Genomic DNA, 26,554 nt, shown 5'->3' on the forward strand with positions numbered 1-26,554 from the left:
TGGTTGCTCTCTAGGCTCTATTTATAGATCATAGAAACCAAAGAGGCAACCACAAGTTCGAATTAGCAGCTGTACAAAAACTTTCCAAAAACAAACACGATCTGCTACATCAGATTCGGTTCGACGAAGCAGTATCCGCCTTAAACGGGAAACTTACTAAAATCGGGTCCGATCTTCTTTCAAAGCTTGATTCCTGCCAAAAACAGATTAGATATTTTGATTGTATCAAGATACAATCGAAATTAAAAAGGAAAAGGCAATAATCAAAGTTTCCCTTAAAAGGACAACTTTCCAAAAGAGAATTTCTTCTCTTTTGAGAAGTTTTCAACAAAGGAAAGTTCAGCTGAAAGTGCAACTTTCCAAACAAGGAAAATGGCAACTTATAACCGAATAAAAGAGGTAAGATTTCGAAAATGAATGCATAGCAATCTTACCATAAAAAGGAAAAATTATTTTGTCACCTAACTTGCCAAAAAAGGACTTTACATATATATAGGTACACTTTTAATGGGTATTACCCATTCATGGGTAGTATTATGAAAATTTGAGTTTTATGCTTAGTTTTTCTATCAAATTATAAAAATCTCTCATTTTTACAGTATATGAGTTGAGATTGTTCCATCAGCTAAAAAAAAAAAAAATTAAGAACAAAAAATTTTTCGACAAAAAAAAAAGTTGAATTTGACTTAAGTATTTTGTATATAAACATATTTTTCATATAGTGTAAAAAGTAATATTTTTTGATATTTTTTTTAATAAGTAGTTAAATTAAACATAGAAATTTAAATTTCTCTTTTTATTATTCGTTGTTGGATCAAAATCTAATAATTTAATATTTTTAAAATTAATATTTATAGTTAAATTGTTTAGTAACCGGTAATATTTATTAAGAAGTGGTCCACGTATATATTTAAAGAAAACTTGAATGGAGAGTATTTAATAAGATGACACTTAAATAATTATTTTTTGCGTGTATATAACGGATTTTTCAACCTCCACCCAAGTAAATTCCTATAATTAATTTATTATATATATATACGATATATTAAATAGTATTGTATATATTTAATAATTTAATATATTTATTTATTTTTGGTGTAATATTTTATTATGCAATACTAAAAAATATATAAAAATTATATGACTTGATTTAATTATTATATATAATTTTTTTAAAAAAAATTAATATGAAGTAAATATATTTTTATAATTTTTATTAGTTAATTTATTATATTTGGTCATTTTATTATTTTTTTTAAAAAAAAAATAGACATTTACTAACTTAGTTCCCAAATTTAAAGTCATTTTGCATCTTAGTCCTTTATTAAAAGAACATTTAGAAGTAACTGATACTACATATTTTTATCTAGACCCAATAATTTAGAATTTTAGCCTTATGTGTGCCCTGTTTAAGATAATAATAGAGTCTATACTGACGAAATTAGAAAAAAATTCCAGTTTTAAAAATATTGGGTACTTGAAATAATATTGAATTTATGTCACTTATAAACTTGTATTTACCCAATTTAAATCTCATAATTGCACCCTATAAACACTTATAAATAAATGTTTCTATCCCATGTGAGACTCTTTTTAATATCAAACAGCACTTTTCATAATTTTTGCAAAATTCACAGCAGAAGTTCCAACATTACACAACTAATACCTACAACCAATACTCATATTGTGAACCTTTGAAATACTTGTCATCATTATGTCAAAGCAATATTCTTTTTGTTTTCTCCCACATCATATCAGTGTTTCCCAACTTGGAACTTTGAAGTCTTTAATGTGTAATTATTCGTACCATTTTACTTGGTCTTGAGAGATTTTTCATGTATGAGTGAGACTATGAATATGTGATTCTCACGTGTGAGGCCTTACGCGCAAAGTGGCTGCCAAAACTATATAAATATCAAACTCCATCCTACTACTACCTACTCATAATTTCCAACCAAAAATATGGGTTTCCATTCTCTTAATTATATTCTCAAGTTTTCAATCTTAACTATTTTCATATGTCTTAACTCCATGTTTCTAGGAGTTAGGCCAGCCACCTTAACCATCTCCACAGACAAAGAAGCTTTGATCTCTTTCAAGTCAACTCTAAATTTTGACCATGCAACCAATGATAACACTCTCTCTACTTGGACCCAAACCTCATCATCATCTCCATGCAATTGGACTGGTGTTGCTTGCGACCAATTGCGCCAGAGAGTAGTGGGCCTTGATCTTTCTGGGCTTGGGTTGTCTGGGTCCATAAGCCCACATATTGGCAATCTCTCTTTCCTTGATTCTCTTCAACTCCAAAATAACCGTTTCACAGGACCCATTCCCAACGAAATAACAAAGCTTTTTCGCCTGAGACTTCTCAATGTCAGCTTCAATCTCATCAATGGCGTCCTACCCTCGAATCTAAACAACTTGAAAGAGCTAAAAGTCATTGACTTTACTTATAACGACATCTCAGGAAGACTCCCTGAAGAGCTTAGTCTCTTGACAAAGCTTGAAGTTTTGAAGCTCAGACAGAATCATTTCCATGGCGGAATCCCTCAGTCATTTGGCAATCTTTCATCCCTCACTGTCTTGAATTTAGGTACCAATACCCTTAGCAGAGACATACCCAATAGTTTGGGTCGTCTTCATAACTTGAAGGAACTCGATCTCACCATTAACAATCTCACTGGTATGATCCCTCCATCGATATATAATCTCACTTCATTAGTAAATTTGGCTGTAGCTTCAAATAATCTCTGGGGCGAGATACCGTACGATGTTGGGGTTAAGCTTCCCAACCTCTTGGTTTTCAACTACTGCTTCAATAAATTCACAGGAAGGATTCCAGGGTCTCTACATAACCTCACCAAAATTCAAGTCATTCGAATGGCTCACAACCTTCTCGAAGGTCCAATCCCACCAGGTTTGGGAAACTTGCCATTTCTTGAGATGTATAACATTGGGTTCAATAAGATTCTCAGTTCTGGTGACGGCACTGGCGATGGTCTGAGCTTCCTTACTTCTTTGGTGAACAGTACTCGGTTAAAGTTTTTAGCTATTGATGGGAATGGTTTGGAGGGTGTTATACCAGAAGCCATTGGGAGCCTCTCTAAGGAATTGTCAAAACTTTATATGGGAGGCAACCGTATTCATGGAGAGATTCCCCATTCAATTGGTCGTCTTTAAAGTTTGACTTTGTTGAATTTAAGTTCTAACTTGATCACTGGTGAGATTCCAAATCAGATAGGTGAGTTAAAGGAAGTTCAAGAATTGTGTTTGGCTGATAATAAGCTTTCTGGGGCTATTCCTAGGTCTTTAGGAGAGTTGAAAAAGCTAAATAGCATTGATTTGTCTGGAAATTCTTTAAATGGTTCTGTCCCAACTAGTTTTGAGAATTTTCAGAACTTGCTTTCGTTGGACTTGTCAAACAATAAGCTCAATGGAAGCATCCCAAAAGAGTGTCTTAACCTCCCTAGTTTAAGTACTGTTTTGAATCTCTCAAAAAACCTTTTGAGTGGACCTTTGCCTCAAGAAGTTGAGGACCTAAAAAATGTTGTTACAATTGATCTTTCCCATAACCTTTTGTCTGGTCCAATTCCTAATTCAGTCAAGAATTGTAAGAGTTTGGAGAATCTATTGATGAGCAATAATAGATTTGTAGGTTCAATTCCAAAAGGTTTAGCTGAAGTCAAGGGTCTTGAAATGCTTGACTTATCAGCAAACCAACTTTCTGGCTCCATTCCTAATGATCTCCAAAACCTACAAGGCCTCAAGTTATTAAACTTATCATTTAATGACTTGGAAGGAATAGTTCCCAAAGATGGAGTGTTCAAAAACCTTTCTAGTGTCCATTTAGAAGGGAATAAGAAACTTTGCCTCAAATTTCCATGCCTAAATTCAAAATCAACTTCCACTAGAAAAAGATTGATAAGGTTCACTATTATAGGTGTTTTCACAGCCTTAATACTCATATCATTATGTTTAGTACTTGGTTTATTGTTCCATCTCAGAAAAAACAAATCAGCCAAAATTAGAGGGGACAAATCTTTTGGTGAAGTAGATCACAATGTTCAACATCAGATGGTCTCCTATGAAGAAATACGTCGATCAACAGGGAATTTTAGTGAGGAAAATCTTCTTGGAAGAGGAAGCTTTGGCTCAGTTTACAAAGGGTATGTTAATCTAAGAGAAGGGTTAGTTACCACTGCAGTAAAAGTCCTTGATATACTACGAACTGGATCTTCAAAGAGTTTTGTTGCTGAATGTGAGGCTTTGAGGAACGTGAGGCATCGAAATCTTGTTAGATTGATCACATCTTGCTCTAGCATAGACTACAAAAAATGGATTTTCTTGCCTTGGTTTACGAGTACATGTGCAATGGGAGTTTAGATGATTGGATCAAGAGAAAAAGAACGAAAGAAAATGGTGACTTGTTGAGCCTTATTGAAAGACTAGATGTGGCCATTGATGTTGCTTCTGGGCTAGATTATATGCATCATGATTGTGAAATTCCTGTGGTACATTGTGATATAAAGCCTAGCAATATTCTTTTAGATGAGGATTTTACTGCCAAAGTAGGAGATTTTGGTTTGGCCAGGTTGCTCATGATGGAGAACAAAGAGACAATTCAAACTTCTATTAGCTCCACTCATGTCTTGAAGGGTTCAATTGGATACATACCTCCTGGTAAGTGTGTCACTCACTCATTCCTTATACTCTTAATTGTTATACTATACACACAATACATTTAGATTATATGAGTATTTAAGGTTTAGATATTTGCAACTTTATAATTTTTAACTATATGCTAGTTTGTTGCACCTTCTAGTTCCAAGTTATGGTCTTTATAAAGGAAGAGAAGAGTGGCCTTACATTATCAACTATTATTATTAACAACTCAATCTTTATAATAATTTTTTTTTACAATAAAACTATTTTGATAATTACATTATGTAAGTACTTTAAATGTCTGCAGAGTATGGTTTTGGGCAGAAGCCCTCCACAGGTGGAGATGCATATAGCTTTGGAGTGTTGTTATTAGAGCTCTTCACAGGTATGAGTCCTACACATGAAAGTTTCACAGGAGAGTTGAACTTGATCAAATGGGTAGATTCAGCTTTCCCGGAAAATTTGATGCATGTAATAGACTCTAATCTATTACAATTTTCTGAGAATCCTAACAATAAAGATCATGAAGCTATAATAAGTCCAGAGAAGCAATGTGATTGCCTAAGCAGAGTAATAGAGATAGGGCTCTCTTGTGCTAGAGATTCTCCTGGTGAGCGCATGAGCATGAGAGTTGCTCTTAATAGTCTGAAAGCTTCCAAACATAACCTCCTTAAACACTCAAATATGGATTGTTGATTTGTTTCATCAACAACTATGTGTTTTATTTTCAAGTATTATATTTGATAATGATGTTTATTAGGGTGTTAAAAAAAAAATATATATATATATATATACACATATAAGGATGAATGGTCTATAATTAAAATTGAGTATCTACAGTTGTAAAATTATATTATATTGGTTTTTAAATAAGAAGAAAAAAAATTATATTATATTGGTTTTTAAATAAGAAGAAAAAAAAAAGTAATATTTTCTTGAAATTATTTATGTTTTAAATGTTTTTTTTATATATACTCTAAATTATAATCAATTTAAAACGTATCCTTGAGTGAGCCGTAATGTACAATCCGTGTATCATGTTAAAAAAATTTAAGGAACTTATTCACATTACTGAAAAGTTTACATTAAATTCTAGGGTAAATGGCGGCAAAACCCCCAATACTTTCGTTTTGGTTTCATTAAACCCCCACAACCCAAATTTCTGCGGGTAAACCCCCAATACTCGGGTTCTGTTAGCAATTTAACACTTTCCGTCCATTTCAAGTGTTAAGTGACATGTTGGACTGTCCATGTGTACATCTACGTGGACAAGATGTACACATGGCACGATTTTATTGGTCCACGTAAAAAAAATATTCAATAAATTAAAAAAAAAAATTAATTTAAAATAAAAATATATATTTTTCAAAAAAAAAATTATGTAAAAAATATTTAAAATTATAAAAATTGTAAATAAAAAAAAAGTATTTTTATTTTTTTTTTTCATTTCAGTTTTTTTTTTGCTAAAAATTTAAAAATAAAAATCTGATTTTTTTTTTCCTTTTTTTCTTCTTTTTCTTTCCTTTTTTTCTTCTTTTTCTTTCTTTCAACCTTCTTCTTCAACCATCACCACCATTACCAGTACCCACCACCACCCTCCACAAACCACCATCACCCATCACCCGATTCACCCACCATCAGCGTAATAACGAACCCACGAACCCATCCATCCCCGTCGAACCAAGAATATTGTCCCCATCATCAAACAACAAACCCACAAACCCAAACCATCCCTGTCGAACCACAACCCACAAATCTGTCCCCATCCCCTTCGAGCCACGAACCCCATCGTCATCCTCGTCTGTCCAACCTGCAGAAAAAAAGACAGAGAGAGAGGGAGAAACAGAGAGAAAGAGAGAGAGGGAAAATAAAAGAGACGAGAGAGGGGCGTAGATCTGAGTTTTGGGGGCGTAGATCTCGATTTCTTAGTCAAAACGCATGCCGGAGTGCATCTCCACCACCACCGTCGACTTACCTGGGGAAGCTTACCTGGGTCGGAGAAAATTCAGCAACATCGTGCGCCTGGCAGGTGGTCATCAGCGACGGCCAAGGGTGTGTACCTGCATCGAGAGAGAGAGAGAGAGAGAGAGAGAGAGAGAGAGAGAGAGAGAGAGAGAGAGAGAGAGAGAGAGAGAGAGAGAGAGAGAGAGAGAGAGAGAGAGAGAGAGAGAGAGAGAGAGAGAGAGAGAGAGAGAGAGAGAGAGAGAGAGAGAGAGAGAGAGAGAGAGAGAGAGAGAGAGAGAGAGAGAGAGAGAGAGAGAGAGAGAGAGAGAGATTGTCTCTCGTCTGAACAGAAACGAAAAAGAAAGAAAAAAAGGAAAGAAAGAAAAAGAAAGAAAAAAAAAAGGAAGAAAAAGAAAAAAAGAAAAATTATTTAATATTTTATTTAATTTTAAAATTAATTTTATTTTAATTTTTTAATTTTTTTAATATAATTATTTACGTGGACTAATAAAATTGTGCTACGTGTATATTGTGTCCACGTGGACAAGCCAACCTGGCACTTAACAGCTAAATTTGGACGAAAAGGGTAAATTGCTAACAGAATAGTGGTTTTGGGGGTTTCCCCGCAGAAATTTGGGTTGTGGGGGTTTAATGAAACTAAAACGAAAGTATTGGGGGTTTTGCCGCCATTTACCCTAAATTTTATTTAATATAGTTAAGAAATCTTTTTTTTTTTTAATTTAAGCGTTTATATATTACAATACATAACTAAGGATTCGAACACAAAATTTCTAACACACATGCACTCTATTATGACCACTTGAGCTAGCCTAAATGATGTAGTTAAGAAAATATTGATATAACAGTTTTGATGCTAATGTGACAATCGTTAACGCAATCAATGTTACATTGTAGACTAAAATAGCTAATAGCTAAATAATGTAGTTAAGAGGTTAAAATTGGTGAAAAATAATGCTCTATTAAATGAGCTACTTTAGCTAAAAAAAATTAGTTTATTGTGTTTAGTTACATGTAGAGAAATACTATTTAAATATTATATTAATATATTTTTTTTGTAGTATATGTGTGTGATATTATTATATTTATTAATTTAATTTTTAAAATAAATAAATATATTAAATAAATAATGTATAAATGAAATAGAGAAAATATAGAGAAGTTGATATATGATGTAATATAATTGTGTAAGGTAAAATAGAAAAAGTGAAGTTTTGATGAAGGAGAAATTTTGTCCCTTAAAACTTTGAACACTACTAAATTGTGTCATTTTTATTCACAAAATAATGATTTTAAAAAATGTATTTTTTATTTTAATTTTTTTTTTAAAAAAAAATCAGACCTTAAAAAATAGAAAATATATATCTTTAATTAGTTAAGAAAATTTAAAAAAAAAAAAAAAAGCACTATAATTTGTGATTATTTATATGTTCGGAATTTAATATAAATTTTTGGCTAATTAGCAATTTTTTCTCCCGAACTTTGACATATACCAAATCATGCTCCCTGAACTTTTTTAGCCGTTAAAAATTCTCCCTGAACTATTGAGATTGTTAGATTTAAGGACTTTTGTCTAATTTCATTTATTTTACTGTTTCAGTGATTGTTTATGTACTAAACCATGCTCCCCATACTTTGATATCTACCAAATCGTGCCCCTCAAACTTTAATATGTACTAAATAATGCCCCCTGAACTTTCATCCATGTTAGAATTTTTTTACTAAAATTAGAGAAAAGTCCTTAAATCTAACAATCTTAATAGTTCATGGGAAATTTTTAACGGCCAAAAAAGTTCAGGGGGCATCATTTAGTACATGTCAAAGTTCGGAAAGAAAAATTGCTAATTAGCCTAAATTTTTTATTTTAAAAAAATAAGTAGAAATTACACAAATTATAGGAAAAATTTAACACTTTACTTTTTATGGGATATTTTTTTTTTTAATGTATTTGTGTTATGGACTTTTCATCCTCTTAACATTTTTATGGATTTTTATATGCCATATATTTGTAAAAAAGTTTCTAAATACCACATTTTAACTTTTTTTAGCTTTCCTTCTATTTTTATTTACATATAGATTATTTAAAAAGGGAAATTTGAATTTGTATGCTTGCATTTAATTAAAATTTATCCTCAAAACTCATAATACCCCATATTTAAAATATATGACCATTTTTCTATTATGCTTAAAATACCCTCTTTATTTCCTTCACCCCCCCTATCACTTCTTCTCTCTTTCCCTCTCTCTTCTTTTCTCTAACCTGCCCGAAGCTACACAAAAGGAAGGTCAAATTTTGCTCCTCTATTCTCATCCTCACTACACTAGCAGTTACTGCACAAGGCTCACCACAAGGCTCACCACATAATTTCTCTCATTTTTGGACGAGCATCATACACTAACTCATGGGTAATTTTTTTTTTTTTGTTTGTGTAATCTTGTTTGTTGTTGTTATATTTAGTTTAGAATGTTATTTTGATGCTTGATCTGTAGATTGTTGCTGTTATTTGGCTGTTTTTTCTGTTAAAAAGTTTGCTGCCTGTGAAATCTGGATTTGTTCTGGTTTTCTGCATTTTTGTCGTCGGGCCCGATGCTGGCCCGATGGGGGTCCGATGAGCTGAAAAATTTGATGGCAGGGAAGACGGCCCGATGGGTCCGATGGTCGGACCATGTGGGTCCGATGGTCCGACCCGTTGTGTATTTTTTTTATGTTTTTTTTTATTTTTTGGACCTGGGTCCGATGCTTTCTATATAGGTCCGATGGGTCCGATGGTCGGACCATGTGGGTCCGATGGTCGGAACCTGTGTATTTTTTTAATTTTTAATTTTTTATGGGAAATTTGAATTTTTAATTTTTTTGACCCTGGGCCGATGCTCTCCATATGGGTCCGATGGTCGGACCAATCGGACCCCATTGGACCCGATTGGTTTTTGGATTTTTTTTAATTTTTTTTATTTTTTTAAAGGATGGTCCGATGCACCTCCATGGGGTCCGATGGTCGGACCAATCGGACCCTACTGTAACTTTTTTTTTTATTTTTTTATTAAATTAATTATGATTATTTATTGTTTATTATTGTATGCTTAATTTATTTTGTAGTGATTTATTAATATTTGAGTTATTAATTTTTCTTTTATTAATAATTATTATTTTATTATCAATTAATAATTATTTTTTATTATTAATTATTGTTTTGTTATGAATTATTAATTATTGTTTTATTTTTTTAAATAATAATTGTTTTATATTATGAATTATTATTAATTATTGTTATATTTTTTATGGTTTTAGTAATAATTATTAATTATATTTTATTATTAAATTTTTTTAATTTTTTATTATTAATTATTGTTTTATTATGAATTATTAATTATAGTTTTATTTTTCATTTTTTTATTAATAATTATTTTATTATTATTTATTAGTTATTATTTTATTATCAATTAATTATTATTGTTTTGTTATTAATGATTAATTAAGATTTTTTTCGGTGAGATTTTTGTTGTAAATTATAACTGTGTTTTTTTAAATGTTTGTGACAGATTCAACTGTTAATGCGTGTGTTATGTATAATGGTGTTTGGGAGCTTGATGGTAGAGATTGGATTTATAAAGGGAGTGCCGCTTTGACAATTGACATTGATCCGAACCTAAGCTACTCAGGTTTGGTTGATGTTTTGTACGAAGAACTGGATGTTGACAAAGCGGAGTATGACTTGAAATTGGAAGTAAATTACAAGTACAGGAAAGGCTATGAGTATCCTCCTGAAGTTATTCGAAATGATAAGCGTGCAAGGTACTTTTTATCTACACTTGCGAAGAAGCCAGATGAATTTATTCCTTTGTTTGTGACTTTGTTAAAGAAGAATGTTTGGGTTGATCCTAGTCCCACACCAAGTTCTGTTAAGGATAATCGTAGTGAGGTTGGGAGTTTTGTTCCAGAAACAAATCCAGAGGTGTTGGTTGCGGATGTATTACCTGAATTAAACACTATGATGCCGAGTGCTGATATTGTAGCACAAATGCCCTTCATTGATGGTTTTTGTGATGGTCCAGACCCTGAATATTATGTTGAGGGCAATGATGGCGTAAGAGACGACGAAGGTACAGAGGCCCCTGCTGCTGTACCTTTGAACTTGACTCCACTATCGTACCAAATACCACCGAGGCCACCGAGGCCACCGACACATAAAAGAATGCCCCGTAGAGAAAATTGCCAAACACCTGGTACTAGTAGTAGTCGTCCAGGCGAAACCAGTCATGCTAGAGGAACTACTGACAGTACAGGTCCTAATAATGGTAGAGAGACCAATGATGTTAGTGGTCCTACTGATGCTCGAGGTACCAATGTGACTGGATGGAGCGATCCATTTTCTTCTTTGACAAGTTACGGTAAATTCAAGGAGAAAATGTATACAAGAGAAGACATCGAGGATCATAGTCATTATATATCTACGGGTGGCACACCAGGCGGGGAGTTACATGTGGGAAAGTTTTTTAGAGACAAAGAGCATTTAAAGATGGTTGTTGGCCTGTATGCAATGAAGAAAGGGTTTGACTACTACGTTAGGAAGTCCGGTACTGATATTTGGTACGTCACATGTAAGGATACAGATTGTGGGTGGAGATTAAGAGCGAAGAAGAACGTACTTTCTAACATGTTTGAGGTGAGTACATTTCATAATGTACATACATGTTCCCTTGATCTTTGAGGAAAAGATAACCGTCAAGCATCACCTGTAATAGTTGCCCATCTAATTAAGGATAAGTTCACAACTGACGGCTCGGATCAGTTGCCCTCTGATATAAGAAAAAGTATGCACAAGGATTACGGGATCCAAATGAGTTACGAAAAGGCATGGAGGTGCGAGAGAGAAGGCAATACACTCGACTCGGGGTACACCTGAAGATTCGTACTCTTTATTACCTAGTTACTTGCACATGCTACAGTTGCGGAATCCAGGTACCATCACGGATTTTGTGGTAGAAGATGGTCGCTTCAAGTATTGTTTCTTCTCTCTGGGTCCTTCTATTCGGGGGTTTAAGTTTTGTCGACCTGTTATATGCGTTGATGGGTCTTTCTTGAAGACTAGGTATGGTGGGCAAATGTTGTGTGCAGTTGCTTTGGATGCAGGGAGTCATATCTTTCCGATAGCTTTTGCTATAGTTGACAGTGAAAACCACAATTCCTGGACCTATTTTATGAGAAAATTGAAAGAAACGATTGGTGATGTTGAGAACTTAGCTTTTGTTTCGGATAGGCATCAAAGTATTGTTCATGCTTTGGATATCGTGTTCCCTGATGCACACCACGGTGCATGCTACCACCACATTATTATGAACGTCAACCACAAGTTCAAGACTGACGTCTTCACGAATCACATTTACACGTGTGCGTACACGTATTCAAGATCGTAGTTTCACAGAATTTGAGAACATTCGGGCCATGAATCCGGCGGCCGCAAAATATCTTGAGGAAATCGGATTTGAAAAATGGGTCCTGGTCGTACTTTCCGGGGTACGTTACAATGTAATGACGAGCAACCGGGCCGAGAGCTTCAACAACACAACTAAGGATGCAAGAGGCTTCCCGATCACTGCTGCTGTAGCATTCCTGAGGTCCAAAGTCCAGAAGTGGTTTGCTTCACGAAAAGAAAAAGCTGACAAGTGGACGAAACCCCTAGCACCAGAAATGGAGGAGGACTTGGCATTGCATTTTGAAAAAGGTCGGTTTTTGAACGTTGACTCATGCGGGCCTTACACGTTGCAGGTTCACCCTGGAAGAACAGATTCTCACCGTGGCGTAGTGGACTTGCAGAAAAGAGTTGCACTTGCGGCTTGTTCCAAAGGCATGAAGTTTCCTTGTCCTCATGCATGTGCTGCATCTCAGGAGCGAAGTATTAGCGTGTACACACTATGCTCGCCATATTACACAACAGAATATTGGAGGAGAACATACGAAGGAACAATTATGCCAGTTGGTGACGAGGATGATTGGGAATTACCTGATGACATAAAGAACATGACAGTTGGAGTGCCTGTTGAGAAGCAACCAGTAGGGCGACCCAAGAAGCAAAAGGTTGGAAGAATTAAGAACAACCGAACTGCTTGTAATGGTGAAAGGATTATCAAATCACGAAAATGTAGCAAGTGCGGTGCCAAGGGACACAACAGAAGCACTTGCACCTACCGAGGTTTAACATAAATTTTTAGTTTATTAGTATTGTGATGCGCTGGACTATTATGTTATTTATATTTATGGTGTAAAATATTTTTAATTTGTGGCATGAACATGCGTTGTACTGTTACGTATTTCTTAGAAAATTATTTCTAAACTTTGTTAAACATCTGAGCCAAAAACAAGTTCTACTGATAAAATAAAATAATTTTAGTGAAAGTAGTTTGTTCAAATTGAAAAGTGTAAAAGTAAACATTGTTCAACAAATATAAAAAATTAAACATCTAAAGTTCATGCCAAGTTCTGGTAGAATAAATCTACTGCCCATCTCTGGCGAAAGAGCGACATATGCTGATCATGTACTCCATCGAATGGTAGATCCAATAACTTATGCTCAATATGCTCTATGACGTACATTCCACAATCGCCGCTGCAATAGTAGGTAAACGCAAAATTTAATAAACCATAGAGAATATTATAAATTTTTTTTGTTAATTAATAAACATACTATAAAAAAAATGCATTTAAATTACCTCGATTTTGTCTGAGGTACAACTTTATTGTCCATTATTTCCCAGTCGAAGGGTCTGACCTGACTTTCGGAGGCTGTCATTTGAGGGACCATCACCATGTAATGAGTGTCACATACACCACACTGGTCCACCAATTTGGCTAGTAAAGGGCACCACACATCCATAAGCGAATTCAGTTCGTCTTTCGTTAGAGATCCAAGACTCGAATCGAAGAGGAATATCTTCCACAACTCAAGATTGACCTCCATAGCGATCCAATGTTTCGGTCCGTTCAAGAACATGGCCATGTATATGCACTCCATACCCTTCCAAGAAGGCAAAACTTGGTTTGGATCCCCACGAAGGAGTTCCAAGATGGACTCATCCCAAACAAAACCATCATGGTCAGTATTGCTCTTCCAAGCATCCCACCGACCCCTCAACGATGAGGTAAACCAAGATGGCATGACAGTACACTTACGTGGGTACAACTCCGGGAAGAAGTGTTGCCTCCTCCTCATCATATGGAAAGCAGCATCCAAATGGTGCACAGCACATATAAATAAGTCAGCACAACCACATTACAACATTAAAAAAAAAACAAATAACAACGGTAAAAAGCAGTAAATAACAACATATAATACTTAGTTAATAAACTTACGTCATCAGAAAGCCATAGTTTGTCTGTATTTAGGGTCGAGAACCAAGCCACGCCACACAGACCGGTGAAGACGTCCCTCGGATACTTGTTTCCGATGGTTCCCACTAACCAATTTCGAAAACTATGTAGTAGCTTCTCATCAACGGGCCGAAGTGGGTCAACATTCACATTGGTTGTTGATGGCTTCATCTTCTTCTTCATTTCGGTGTACTCGTCAAACCACCTTGGCCTTTTCTTCGTTCTCTTCTCCACCGGTGTTGGAACGGTCTCTAAAACCTGAACCTCTGAATCTTGGGTATCTCCAATGGACGTGACCGACATGTTCAAAGGTGTCTGGAGTACATCTTCCACATCATTAGGTCTGTAATCATTCGGAAGAATGAACTCATCTCCTGGAGACACGGCGTCCGGGCTGTGGCTCTGCCTCTGCGCTGGGCCTTCTCTGATCTCCCATAAGAGCCAATAGGGTCTTCAAGTAACCCATTATCTCATTCTGCCCTTTCAAAATATCAGTCTGGCCTTGCTTCAAAGCAAGCTGTTCCTTTTCAACACGCTCCAATCTTGCCAATATGGCAGAAGATATTGGCACCTGAGGCTGTGAGGTGCTGGGAATAGATGCTGACCGCGCATAGATGCGAGAATCGGGCATTGAGGCGGACGGTGGAACGAACGGGCCCCTGATGGTGGAGAATGTGGTGGTGTATCATCTCTGAAGATTCCAGCTTCCTCTGCTCGCTGTTCTAGCGTGAGTGCAAGCTTTGAAGCTTGGCTGCGCAAACTATCCTGAGTAGGCTGGCCATCATTGCCAATAACCAATTCTTCCATATCCACAAATAGAGGCGCCTCACCTCCAGTGACGTGGCTCAAAAACTCGGCCTCATTACTCCGCGGACATAAAACGGAGTACACTGTCAACTGCAAATTATAACAAATTGATTATTAGAATTAAATTAAAATAAAATAAATAAATAAACGTAAGCAAATGCAATGAATTAACAAACTCACTTTTTTTGCAAATAATTTGATGACTTCCTCTTTCCCGAGTGGGGCATCCTTACTCTCCCAGTTCACCATTCGGGGAAAGCGATGCGATCTTCTGATTGCAAATTTCTTAGCAAGCTCGAGGATGGACTCATAAGCCCAATACTGCAATGCTACAGCATATCCATAGGCCGAATACTTTGACTCCTTCTGAGTCGTTCCCTTCACAATCTTCTCATCCATATGCTTTTTCTTTTGTACGAAGTCCTTACTCCAAGTATCTTTCAACAAGTTGAAAGAAATTTTCCCCCACGGGTAATTGTAGAAAAAAGGGAGGTCCTCAACCATTCTAATGATAAATGGGGGAACCAGGGTCTTCTCTTCTTTCCCAGTCAGAACACCCATCACGAACAGCACCAAACCCAACTTGTAACAATCATCCTTCTCAGTGCAACTCTCAAAGACGCTGCGCAGACGACCAATGCTGATAGATGGATCCCCATTAAAATATTCTACTATCAAACGGTTTGACGTCGCCCTCTCCGAAACCTCAGCCTCAGTCGGTCCACGTAACAAATTAAGCCCAGTCACCAAGGCAAACTCAGTTCGGCCGAATCGGCATCTCTTCTTTGCAATATAAAAATGCACCTCATCATCTTTATCTGATTTTATCTTATGCATGAAGAGCTGATGGATAAGAGCACCTGAAAACGCTAATGGCTCTCTCTCAAAAAAATTGTTGAAAGGGGATTCCTCCTTCACCCTTTCCAACAACTGCATTTGTACAAACTTGGCTTTTACTTTGGGGTAATAGTAACTACCGCCCCGCCAAGTAACACGACCAGTGTAATGTTCAGACACTAGCAGTAAAAGTCGTGGAACTTTGGAAGACTGAAAAAAAAAATTATATTACACCCTAAACCTATAAATAAACAACAATTAATCATTAATAATAAAACAATAATCAATAAATAATAAAAAATTAATAAGACAATAAAAATTAATACAAAAAATAATAATTAATAATAAAACAATAATTAATAAATAATACAAATTAATAATTAATAATTAGTAAAAAAATAATAATTAATAATTAACAAAAATTAATAATTAATAACTAATAATTAGTAAAAAATTAATAAATAATAAAACAATAAAAAATAATACAATAATTAATCATTAATAATAAAACAATAATCAATAAATAATAAAAAATTAATAAGACAATAAAAATTAATACAAAAATTAATAATTAATAATAAAACAATAATTAATAAATAATACAAATTAATAATTAATAATTAGTAAAAAAATAATAATTAATAAAACAATACAAATTAATACAATAGTTAATAATTAATAATAAACATTAATTAATAATTAACAAAAAATAATTATTAATAATATAAAACAATTATTAATATAAAACCACACCTAGTAAATAATATAAAATAATTATTAATAGAAAAAAAAAACACTAATTCATAATTAATAACAAAACTGTAAGCCCAAGTTCTTGTCTAACCTATCTTTTTCATATTTAGATTGATTTTATCTTGATTTAAGCTTGAATATAAAAGAACAAAATCAAAGATTCAACACCAGAATTTTACAAGCTTCATCTGCACTGAGAACACATCTCAGCCGACTAGTGCTTGGGTTCCCCGAACCAGGGTAAATTCATCCACTAATTCTCAAAGGTTCATATTACAATTTCCAATTCTCACTAAAGGAATCAAATACAACCTTAACAGCAATTAGTAATGAATTACCAACAACAATCAAGAACACTGATTGTTAATGCACAATCCCTCGTGCTGCAACTGAGCTCTTCTTCAACATGTCTTTAACCTGAAATCCCTTCAGATCTGATGATGAAGATGACACTGAACTCCCTTCAGTTTGAACTCAGCAATTCCAGATTCAGATCATTCCGCCATTGATGAACATCCTCAAGCTCCAAGATCTGACCTGCCATGAAACATACAGAAGAAACAAGACGAAAAGAAACGAACGTAATCCCCAAATCTCCGATCAAAAAAGTTCGTCAACAAAATACCCAGAAATCGTATTTATACCCAGCTAAACCAAGAAACCCGAAATAGACAGCTGTTACTATCTGAACAATTAAAACCTACAATATCTTTGCTGACGTGGACTAACACTAACAGTACGAACCCCAGACAAAACACTACGAGTCCCAGACGCAACTGGAATACTACTGGACATAATTTGTCACTACAGAAAATAATAGTTCTAACAAAAACAATAATTAATGATTAATAATAAAAAAAAAATTATTAATAAAATAATTATCAATCATTAATATAAAACAATTATTAATAAACAAATTATTAATATAACAATTATTAATGATTAATGTAAAACAATTATTAATAATTAATAATAAAAAATAATTATTAATAATATAAAACAATTATTAATATAAAACCATACCTAGTAAATAATATAAAATAATTATTAATAGAAAAAAAACACTAATTCATAATTAATAACAAAACAATAATTAATCATTAATAATAAAAAAAATATTAATAAAATAATTATCAATCATTAATATAAAACAATTATTAATAAACAAATTATTAATATAACAATTATTCATAATTAATGTAAAACAATTATTAATAATTAATAATAAAAAATAATTAATAATTAATATAAAACAACTATTAATATAAAACAATACCTAGTAAATAATATAAAATTATTATTAATAGAAAAACAATAATCAATAATTAATAATAAAACAATTATTAATACTAAAACAATAATTAATACTAAAACAATAATTAATAAAAAAAACAATATTCAATAAATAATAATTACTAATTAATAAAACCAAAAAAAAAAAAAATCAACCCACGGGTCCGATGGCTACGAATCGGACCCACTGTGAGGTCCGATTGGTAGCCATCGGACCCATACAAAACAATTACTAAGCATCGGCCCCATTAATATTTAAAAAAACGAAAAAAAAAAAAAATTGGGTCCAATTGGACCGATGGGTCCGATTGGTACCCTATCGGGCCAATCGGACCCATTTAATCGGACCATAGGACCCATACCAAAATGGACCATCGGACCCATACTCGGGCCCGTAATCGGACCATCGGACCACCTCCACTATCGGGCCGCCTTCTTCCCCCAAATCCGAACGCCATATTCACCATTTTTTACAGTCAAAATCCAATTTTTACGAATCTGAATCCCATTTTCACAATAAATTTCTTAAATCTTACCAATAATATTTCACAACTCAAACTAAATAAATCTATAAACCATTTCTAAGAAAAAAAACAAAAAAAAAAAAAACCACTTACCTTTGACATTTTCGGAGTGGGGGTCGGGGTTGCGAGTTGCTTGGACTAGGTTGCGAGTTGCTCGGGGTACAGCGTTCGTTGGGGTTCAGGTTCCACGCCGGAGTGATCGGGGTTGTGGTTCGACGGCTGTGGCTGAGTTGGGGTTTTGGGTTTCTTAGTGCGGCTGAGAGAAGAGTGAGGAAGAGAGAGAGGTTGATGGTTTCAAATGAGAGGGTTAGATTTGGAAAATTGGTAAATTGGTCATATATTACCAATTTTAATAAGTTTGCATTTAGGGGAAAAATAATATGGTATTTTAAGCATGGAAATTCAAATTTCCCTTTAAAAAAGGTTTGTTATTTTTTCACTGCTCTCTCTCCTAATTGTTCTCGAAGAGATGCTGTCCAAGTCAATATTAAAAATAAATGAGATAAATTAATGGAAGAATAAATGATGACCAAGAAAATTACAACATGCAAAATAATACAAAAGACCAAAATAGATTAAATAAAAGAGTAATTTGTGGTATAAATACTTAAGTTTTATGCCGAGTGGCAGATAAGTACCTAAGTCTTATTTTTGGCGGTAAAAATACCTTCCGTCACTAATGTGGAACTTCCGTAGGTACCTAACCGTTATGTGACAGGTTAGTGTCCACGTGTCACTATGTGATTAGTCTAGAGCATTTAATTTTTTTATTTTTTATTTGTAAATCAATTTAAAATATAAAAAATAAAACAAAAAATAGTTTAAATCAAAATAAAATAATAAATATTTAATATTCATATTTTAATTAAATCAAAATAATAAAAAAATCATTAATTAAAATCAAAAAACTAATACTCTAACTAATAAACCCTAAAAAAAATGCCTCTTCGTCATCCTCTTCTTCTTCCTGCTGAAACCCATGTTCATACCTTTGAAAAAAAATTCATGAAACCCATGTTCATATACATTTATAAGAGTCATACTATTTCATCATCATCACCTCCTTCATTATTTAGTTACAGTAAAAGAAAAAGGGGCAAAAATTCACAAACACCAAGAACAATCTCCCTCGCGTTCTTCACTCTCTCTCCATCTCTTTCTCGACTTCTCTCTTCTCAGAGCCGAATGGCGACACTCTGATTTTCTGTGACCTAAACAAACTTCACCACGAGGTTCGCAACCCTTGAAAACCCCTAGATCTAGATCTCCTTCACTCTCTCTACCTCCTCGCAGTGTCCCTCTCTCTATTTCTCTTTGCTTGATGCCGGACAGAGCATCTCAATGGAAATATAGAAGAGGCTTCGATGGGACACCTGGTGAAGATCGGGTCTTGGTAGAGATCTAGGCAACGCCGTCATTCTCAGCATGGTGAAGACTGGTTCAGGGAAAACTCTTTCCTTCATCGTCATTCTCGGCATTGGGTCGTGAAGCTCAAGTGTTTTTGGTATTTTTTTTTTTTGGGTTTTGTTACTGGAACTATTGTTGTTCTTATCATTTTGATTTTTCTTTTATAGAAGTTGATAAGTGATAAAGTATTCGATTGTGTTTGATGTTGGTATAGGTGTTGGGTATTATGCCCTAAATAAAACTCCATTTTAATGTAATCTAGATTATTCAATATCAATAAAGAAACAGAAGTATTTTTCATTCATTTGTATATGTTTTGGTTCACCTTATCAATTATTTGTCTATTTGATTTATAAATTCATCCAAACCCTTTTCACATACTTGATCATGTTTATTGTGTTGTTAGCACAGTGGAAAGTAAACATGACTATGTGATTAAAGATTCCTAGATTTATCAGAACACTGGGGTTTTACTGATATCATAATCTACAACAGAGCTTACTTGCATTTGGAGAAAGGCTATGTTCTTTCCAAAGCATTGGTTAAAGTAAAGCTTGGGTTGGATGCATGGAGTGTGCATCGGAATGGACCGATATTGAACTTTGACATAGATTTATTAAACTTACCGTAATATCTATTCAATTCAATATCACCTAGTTGATCCTAGATCAAATGATCTTAATCCTGATATGATTAGGTTCAATCTCAAGAGTGTTATTCGTGTTCTTTGATTTGTTAGTTAAGCCTACTTTTGGGTCAGGGTGATACGTACATTTTGGGAACACGGTAGTGCAATTGAGTGGGAGCGCTAACATAAATATGGAATCTATAGCTTCTATCTGGCAAATAGAAAGTAAAGGATGATTTCCTTCGAGCTTAACCAAACGAAAATAAATGGTGGAGTACTCATTTCACTTAGCTGAAATATCATTTATACGGGGTTAAGTGTTTTAAGGATAAAATACATTGTAGGGTGTTACGGTAATTTAATCCCTTTACAGTGTAGATCATCTATATAGAGGATCATTGATCAAATTAGGATTATAACAATAGATAATTAATAGCGTGTCTATATGGTGGAACATATAGAGCGTTCTATATAGCTGAGAGTGCAATTCTAAGTTCTATGCGTGGATTCAACGAAGAATTAATAAGTCAGTGAATTTAAGAGGTAAATTCTTGATCTGCTTATTGGAAGCTCAGATATATAGGCCCATGGTCCCCACACTAGTTGAGACAATACTACTTGTAAGACTCATTTAATTTGTTTTAATTAATCAATTATAATTCTCAAGTTAGACTATGTCTATTTGTGAATTTAACACTTATTAAGGGCGAAACTGTAAAGAAAGAGTTTATAGGGTATATTTATTAATTAAGAGACTTTGATTAGTCTAATTAATAAATATAATAAATGACAATATAATTAATAATTAATTATAGTTATTAAATAGTTATAATTGACATTTATATGGTTGAATGTGAAAATTGGCAGTTTTTTTAGAAAATGGGAAACAGAAATAATAAAACAGGAAAGTTGCAAAAGTGAGGCCTATTTCCAAATGCCTTGGCCGGCCACATGCATGGGTTTTATTATTTAATTTTTTCATTATTTTAATTCCAAGTAATTCAACCCTAACCCTGTGTGGTATTCTATGAATAGAAAGTAAAGGCTTCAGGAAACAACACACAACACAATTGTATCTCATTCTTTTCACATAAATTTTCCTGAGCCGCCACTCTCTCTCTTTCTTCTTCTTATTTGTTTCGAAATTTCCTAAGTGATAGAGTAGTGCCCACACACAGCAAGTAGTACCTCAATCATAGTGTGGAAGACTGTGAAGAATCCAGATTCAACAAAGAAGGACATTCGGGCTCAGATCTTGATAATACTCTGCAATAGAAAGGATACAAGGGTTAGAGATCTAAGTGGAAGGAGACATATTATTTCGCTGCACCCAATGTAAGGTTTCTCATACTTTATATGTGTTTACTTATAATCGTTTTAGAAGTTCATATTTAGGTTGTTAATTAACATACTTGTGAGTAGATCTTAGAGCCTGGTAAAATAATTCCAACAACAGGCTCAAAAGGCAATGAAAAATTTAGGGGAAGAACAATTTAGGAAGGGGTTATGGAAAATGATTGATGATGAAATTATTAGAATTAGGGGTTCGAAATTAAGGTTTTGGGCAGTGTATGAAGAAGTTAAAATGATTATTAATAATTATGTTTAATTTTAGTTTTTATATATCTAAATTATTATTAATAATTTTTTAAATTTTAAAATGATTTTAAAAGGCTTAAATTAATTTTTAAATAAAAAATAAAACTTAAGTGATTGTAATTATTTTTTGTTTATTTTTTATATTTTTAAAATCATTTTTAACTATTTAAATGATTATTTAAATTATAAATAAAAAATTTAACGACATGGACCAATGAACGAGTGACATGTGGACACTGACTTGGCACATAACGATCAGGTACATACGGAAGTTCCACACTAGTGATGGAAGATATTTTTACTGCCAAAAATACGACTTGGGTACTTATCTGCTACTAGGGACGGAGGGACTTAAGCCATTGTGTAGGCTTAAGCCCTCACTTAATTTTATAATATATAAAAAAAAAAAATTATGTTACAGATATGTATTTAAATTTTTGTTTATTATAAATGTGTACTAAGCTCTCACTCAATTTGTTCCTGCACAATTTTAAAGGTAATACCACTAAAATTTAACACCAAATTCAAAAAAAAAAAAACAATCAACACTTTTTTTTTCTAAGCACATATGTAACACTCTATTTAACATGCTTTTTTATTTCATTCAATTTTTATTCAAGCCCTTGAAAAAGAAATTATTCAAGCCCTCACTGAACCGAATTTCTGGCTTCGTCACTGTCTACTACTTAGCATAAAACTTAAATATTTATATTGCAAATAACTCTAAATATACAACTCAAAGCTCAAAATGCAAATAAATAAGAGAATAAAAAAGTTAAAAGACTAGGTTTATAACTCAAAGCATGAACATATGAATGAATGTAAATAAATATGAGAATATATATAATTAAATAAACTATATATATAGGACTTCGATTCCATACCTCTTAGTACAAATGGCGAAATAACTTTCGCTTACAAATATTAATTGTAGGCTAATTAGTAATTTTTCCCCCCGAATTTTTCCATATACCAAATCATGCCCCCTGAACTTTTTTGGTCGTTAAAAATTTCCCTTGAACTATTGAGATTGTTAAATTTAAGGACTTTTGTCTAATTTCATTCAATTTTACTGTTTCAGGTACTAAATCAAGCTCCCCAAACTTTGATATCTACCAAATCATGCCCCTCAAACTTTTATATGTATTAAATTATGCCTCTTGAACTTTCATCCATGTTAGAATTTTTATACTAAAATTAGATAAAAGTCCTTAAATTTAACAATCTTAATAGTTCAGGGGGAATTTTTAACGGCCAAAAAAGTTCAGGGGGCATGATTTAGTACATGTCAAAGTTCGGGGAGAAAAATTGCTAATTAGCCTTAATTGTATACGTGATAGTGGTCGGATAACATGTAAAACTAGATGATATACAATGTTTTGGTAGGCGGGAGTCAAGGATATCATCAATTGAATAGAGTAGTCAGTTCATCTAAAATAGACAATTTTAGCAACCTTTTATTCGATCAAAATAAGAATCTAATGTTGTCCCAGTAAGCGAGAGTCAAGATTATTCTTATTTTATGAGCTTCTACAATCATTTCATATTCGTAAATTTTATTCTAAATAGTCACCATAGGGATGAGTTTAATAGGAAAAAAAAATTACAAAGTTTTTATCTTTCGAGATCTTACGGTATTAGAGGTTTAATGAATAATTATCCATAAGGGGGACGAAATCTAGCGTCTCGAGATTTCATTGAAACAATAACCATGTAAGACCAACAATGGAGATCGAATATCTTTAAAACTAAATCTCATTATTTAAAAAAAATATTTTTTTTTTATTTTGATATCTATTTTAATCTATTTATTTTAATATTGATATATTTATTTAATTAAAATTACTAATTTAGATAAATCTAAATAAAAATTTTAATTTAATATTTATAAAATTATATGGTTAGCTAGATCTGAAAATAAATAAAATTTATTTTTCATCTTTAGTATTAATTTTCAATAAATATTATGAAAATTACTTAACTTGAGTTGGTCCAAAATTAATTAAAATTTATTTTCAACTCAAATTTAATTTTCTAAAAGTATATATGACTAAATTTGAATTTAATGTATTTATAGAAAATATATTTTTGAATTTATTAAAATAAAATAAAATAAATCTTGAAAAAATTATTCTAATTCATATTGATCTAAAATTAATTAATAAATTAATTTTCAACATAAATATATAATTTTTTTATTTAATTAAATTTCTTAAAAAAAATATATATCTAATATTTAAGTGTCTTGAACAAATCAACTTAAATATTAGTTTTTTTATTTAATCAAATATATCTAGAAAAAATACAAAGTAGTCTACTTAGAAAATAACTATCTAAATATTTCATAAACTAGTTATTATTTTTTCAATTTTAATATAATATATTTTAGTCTGTTTATTTTATTAAATTATTAATAAAAAATTACTTGATTTAAGTTGATCTAAAATTAATTAATAAATTAATTTTTAACTTTAATTTAATTTTCAAAATAAAATTTAAAATATCTATTGTTATACCCTAATTTCGGCTAACAACTAGAAGCTGACACGTGTACCGGAGAAGGAATGTGAATTAGCTTAATAATTGTATTATTATATGCAATTTAAATTACCCGCTTCAAGAATTACGGTTGATAGAAATATTCAAACTCACTGCCATGTAAGCAGATACAAGATGAGAATAATAACTATCAACAAGTATGACTGGCGAGACAATAAGTCCATCTCGGGATAACACAGAGTACATAATAAAGGTTTTTCAAGATGAGTAAACCAAGAGCTTGCAGCTCATTAACCCGCATACTTGGGAATAAGAGCTTGCAGCTCATTGACCCACATATCTGTATGCAGAGAGAATAACTACATTCATCCATCTCGCTCTTCATACGCTAAAGTAACCACCTCGTTATTACCATCATGGTAAAAAGATGACTGTGTTACTAAAAATTAATATTTATACGCAAGTGCACGCAATCGACGATAAGTAATATAATAATAAGTGAGTATCGTCTCTACATGGATTGCAAATAAAAAAAAATGTAAAACCAACTAATTAACAACTTAAGGTCTTTTGTAAGGAAAATAAACAAAAAGGAATGGATGATGAAAGTAAAACAAATTGGTGACACTGAAAATAAACTCAAAATAACACAATTAATACTGAAAAATTATCTACAAGAAAATGTATCTATGGAAAAATAGACTTGAATAGCTAAATCCCCTTTATGTTAAATCTGCCCAATTTTTCAGTATTACTTCAGCATTAGTTCAGTAAAGTTGCACAAAAATAACTAAATTTCTTCAATATTTATGAGATTTTTCTACAACTCGAAACTTAAGTTCTACCATTTAGATCAATATATTTTTACATCAAATTAAATTACAGAACAACGATTAAACATCAATTCTCACGTTATCATGTAGTGCAACACTACATATAGTGTCAAGTTAAAGATGGCCCAAGTGGAATTGTGTTTTTTTTTTTTTTTTTTTTTTTTGTGATAGATACATGTGTACGCTCTTCAATGTTGGTTGGACTTTTCAGCAATGTGTTAGCTTGTAGTTCAATCAATCTATAACAAAGAATATTCAGCAAAAAAAAAAAAAAATTGATAACAAAAGAGTAACCATTAAAGTTTCTAAGTGTACATGTCATCTAAAAGACATGTCTTCAAGTTTAAATCCTTTTTTTAGTGTATAGGGTAGCTTTTCAATCGTTTATCTAAAGATTCTACATATAACATGTATTTTATTCTAAGGGTTTCTTTAATTTCCCCATGTGTTTGTGTTAATCTTTAAATATTGGATTAATTAACATTTTTATATTCTCAAAAAATATAGATCTATAATACCATTAACTTGTTAGTCATATTCAAACTACTGAGAAGTGAGATGTTTTCAAAGTGACTTACAACGAATAAAAATATTACTAATTTATTTATATAACACACTAGGTTTATTTTTCCAGGTATATTTCTTCTTTGTAAAAAGATATATATTTCTATCTTCTGAGGTATAGTTATAATTAATTAAATTATTAAGAGAGTTCTATTTGCACACCATAAAATTATATGCACACCCTATTATTAAGAAAAATTATAAACTTATCTAATTTTTAAAAATTACTCTTAATATTTTTTTTTATTTTTTCTCTTACATTATTTTATGTTAATTTCAATACTTATTTTGATTTTATTTTTATAATTTTTTCTAACTTATGTATATATATTTTTATTTTTTTTTTAAAAAAAAATCATATAATTTTTTATTTTAATTTTTTTATCATAATATTTAAAATATAATTTATTTTTGTTTGATAAATATATTTTTTTAAGAATATGAATTAGAAGAAAAAAGTTAAAAAAAAAATTAGCATAAATAAAGATATAAATTTTATATAAAATGAAAATTATTAAAATAGGATGTCTTTAAAAAATTTTGGAGTGTGAATAAAATTTTCCAATAATTATTATTAGTCATATTTGAGGTAAGATTATAGCTAAACCCTAGTGTCTAATTTTTTTTTTCATATTGCATTACATAACTTTTAAGAAATTATAATTATGATTTGAAATTTTATTAATAGACTAGACATACTAGACATACATGACATTTCACTAAAACAAAGTGTATTTATTAATTAATTAATATTATTATTAAAAAAAAGAAAAAAAAAACTGACATCAACTCCCCATGAAAAGAGATATGGACAAAC

At 32.2% G+C, this 26,554-nt stretch overlaps 2 protein-coding genes and 1 pseudogene across 2 annotated transcripts; 1 reads left to right on the forward strand and 2 right to left on the reverse strand.

Moving 5' to 3' along the window:
* Window positions 1–1,748: 1,748 nt before the first annotated feature.
* On the forward strand, window positions 1,749–6,007 carry LOC115724824 (putative receptor-like protein kinase At3g47110; annotated as a pseudogene).
* Window positions 6,008–12,973: 6,966 nt separating this feature from the next.
* Window positions 12,974–14,338, reverse strand: LOC133038789 (uncharacterized). Its single transcript, XM_061117101.1, has 2 exons — window positions 13,336–14,338; window positions 12,974–13,232 (listed from the first exon to the last, which is right to left on the reverse strand). The coding sequence occupies exons 1-2, from the start codon at window positions 13,836–13,838 to the stop codon at window positions 13,094–13,096; spliced, it is 642 nt and encodes a 213-aa protein (XP_060973084.1). The 5' UTR covers window positions 13,839–14,338; the 3' UTR covers window positions 12,974–13,093.
* On the reverse strand, window positions 13,904–15,736 carry LOC133039169 (uncharacterized). The gene is made up of 3 exons (XM_061117998.1): window positions 14,981–15,736; window positions 14,565–14,890; window positions 13,904–14,417 (listed from the first exon to the last, which is right to left on the reverse strand). The coding sequence occupies exons 1-3, from the start codon at window positions 15,734–15,736 to the stop codon at window positions 13,904–13,906; spliced, it is 1,596 nt and encodes a 531-aa protein (XP_060973981.1).
* Window positions 15,737–26,554: the final 10,818 nt, after the last annotated feature.

The sequence above is a fragment of the Cannabis sativa genome, chromosome 6 (assembly GCF_029168945.1).
Source record: "Cannabis sativa cultivar Pink pepper isolate KNU-18-1 chromosome 6, ASM2916894v1, whole genome shotgun sequence".
NCBI lineage: Eukaryota > Viridiplantae > Streptophyta > Magnoliopsida > Rosales > Cannabaceae > Cannabis > Cannabis sativa.

Bases quoted from the DNA above. Each gene is read 5' to 3' on its own strand.
- LOC133038789 (XM_061117101.1), bottom strand. From the start codon at position 13,838: ATGATGAGGAGGAGGCAACACTTCTTCCCGGAGTTGTACCCACGTAAG. The intron at 13,233-13,335 runs GTAATTTAAATG...CTACTATTGCAG, and splicing joins GTACCTCAGACAAAATCGAG to CGGCGATTGTGGAATGTACG.
- LOC133039169 (XM_061117998.1), bottom strand. From the start codon at position 15,736: ATGCAGTTGTTGGAAAGGGTGAAGGAGGAATCCCCTTTCAACAATTTT. The intron at 14,891-14,980 runs GTGAGTTTGTTA...TATAATTTGCAG, and splicing joins TCAAATTATTTGCAAAAAAA to TTGACAGTGTACTCCGTTTT. The intron at 14,418-14,564 runs GTGCCAATATCT...ATGGGAGATCAG, and splicing joins CCAGCACCTCACAGCCTCAG to AGAAGGCCCAGCGCAGAGGC.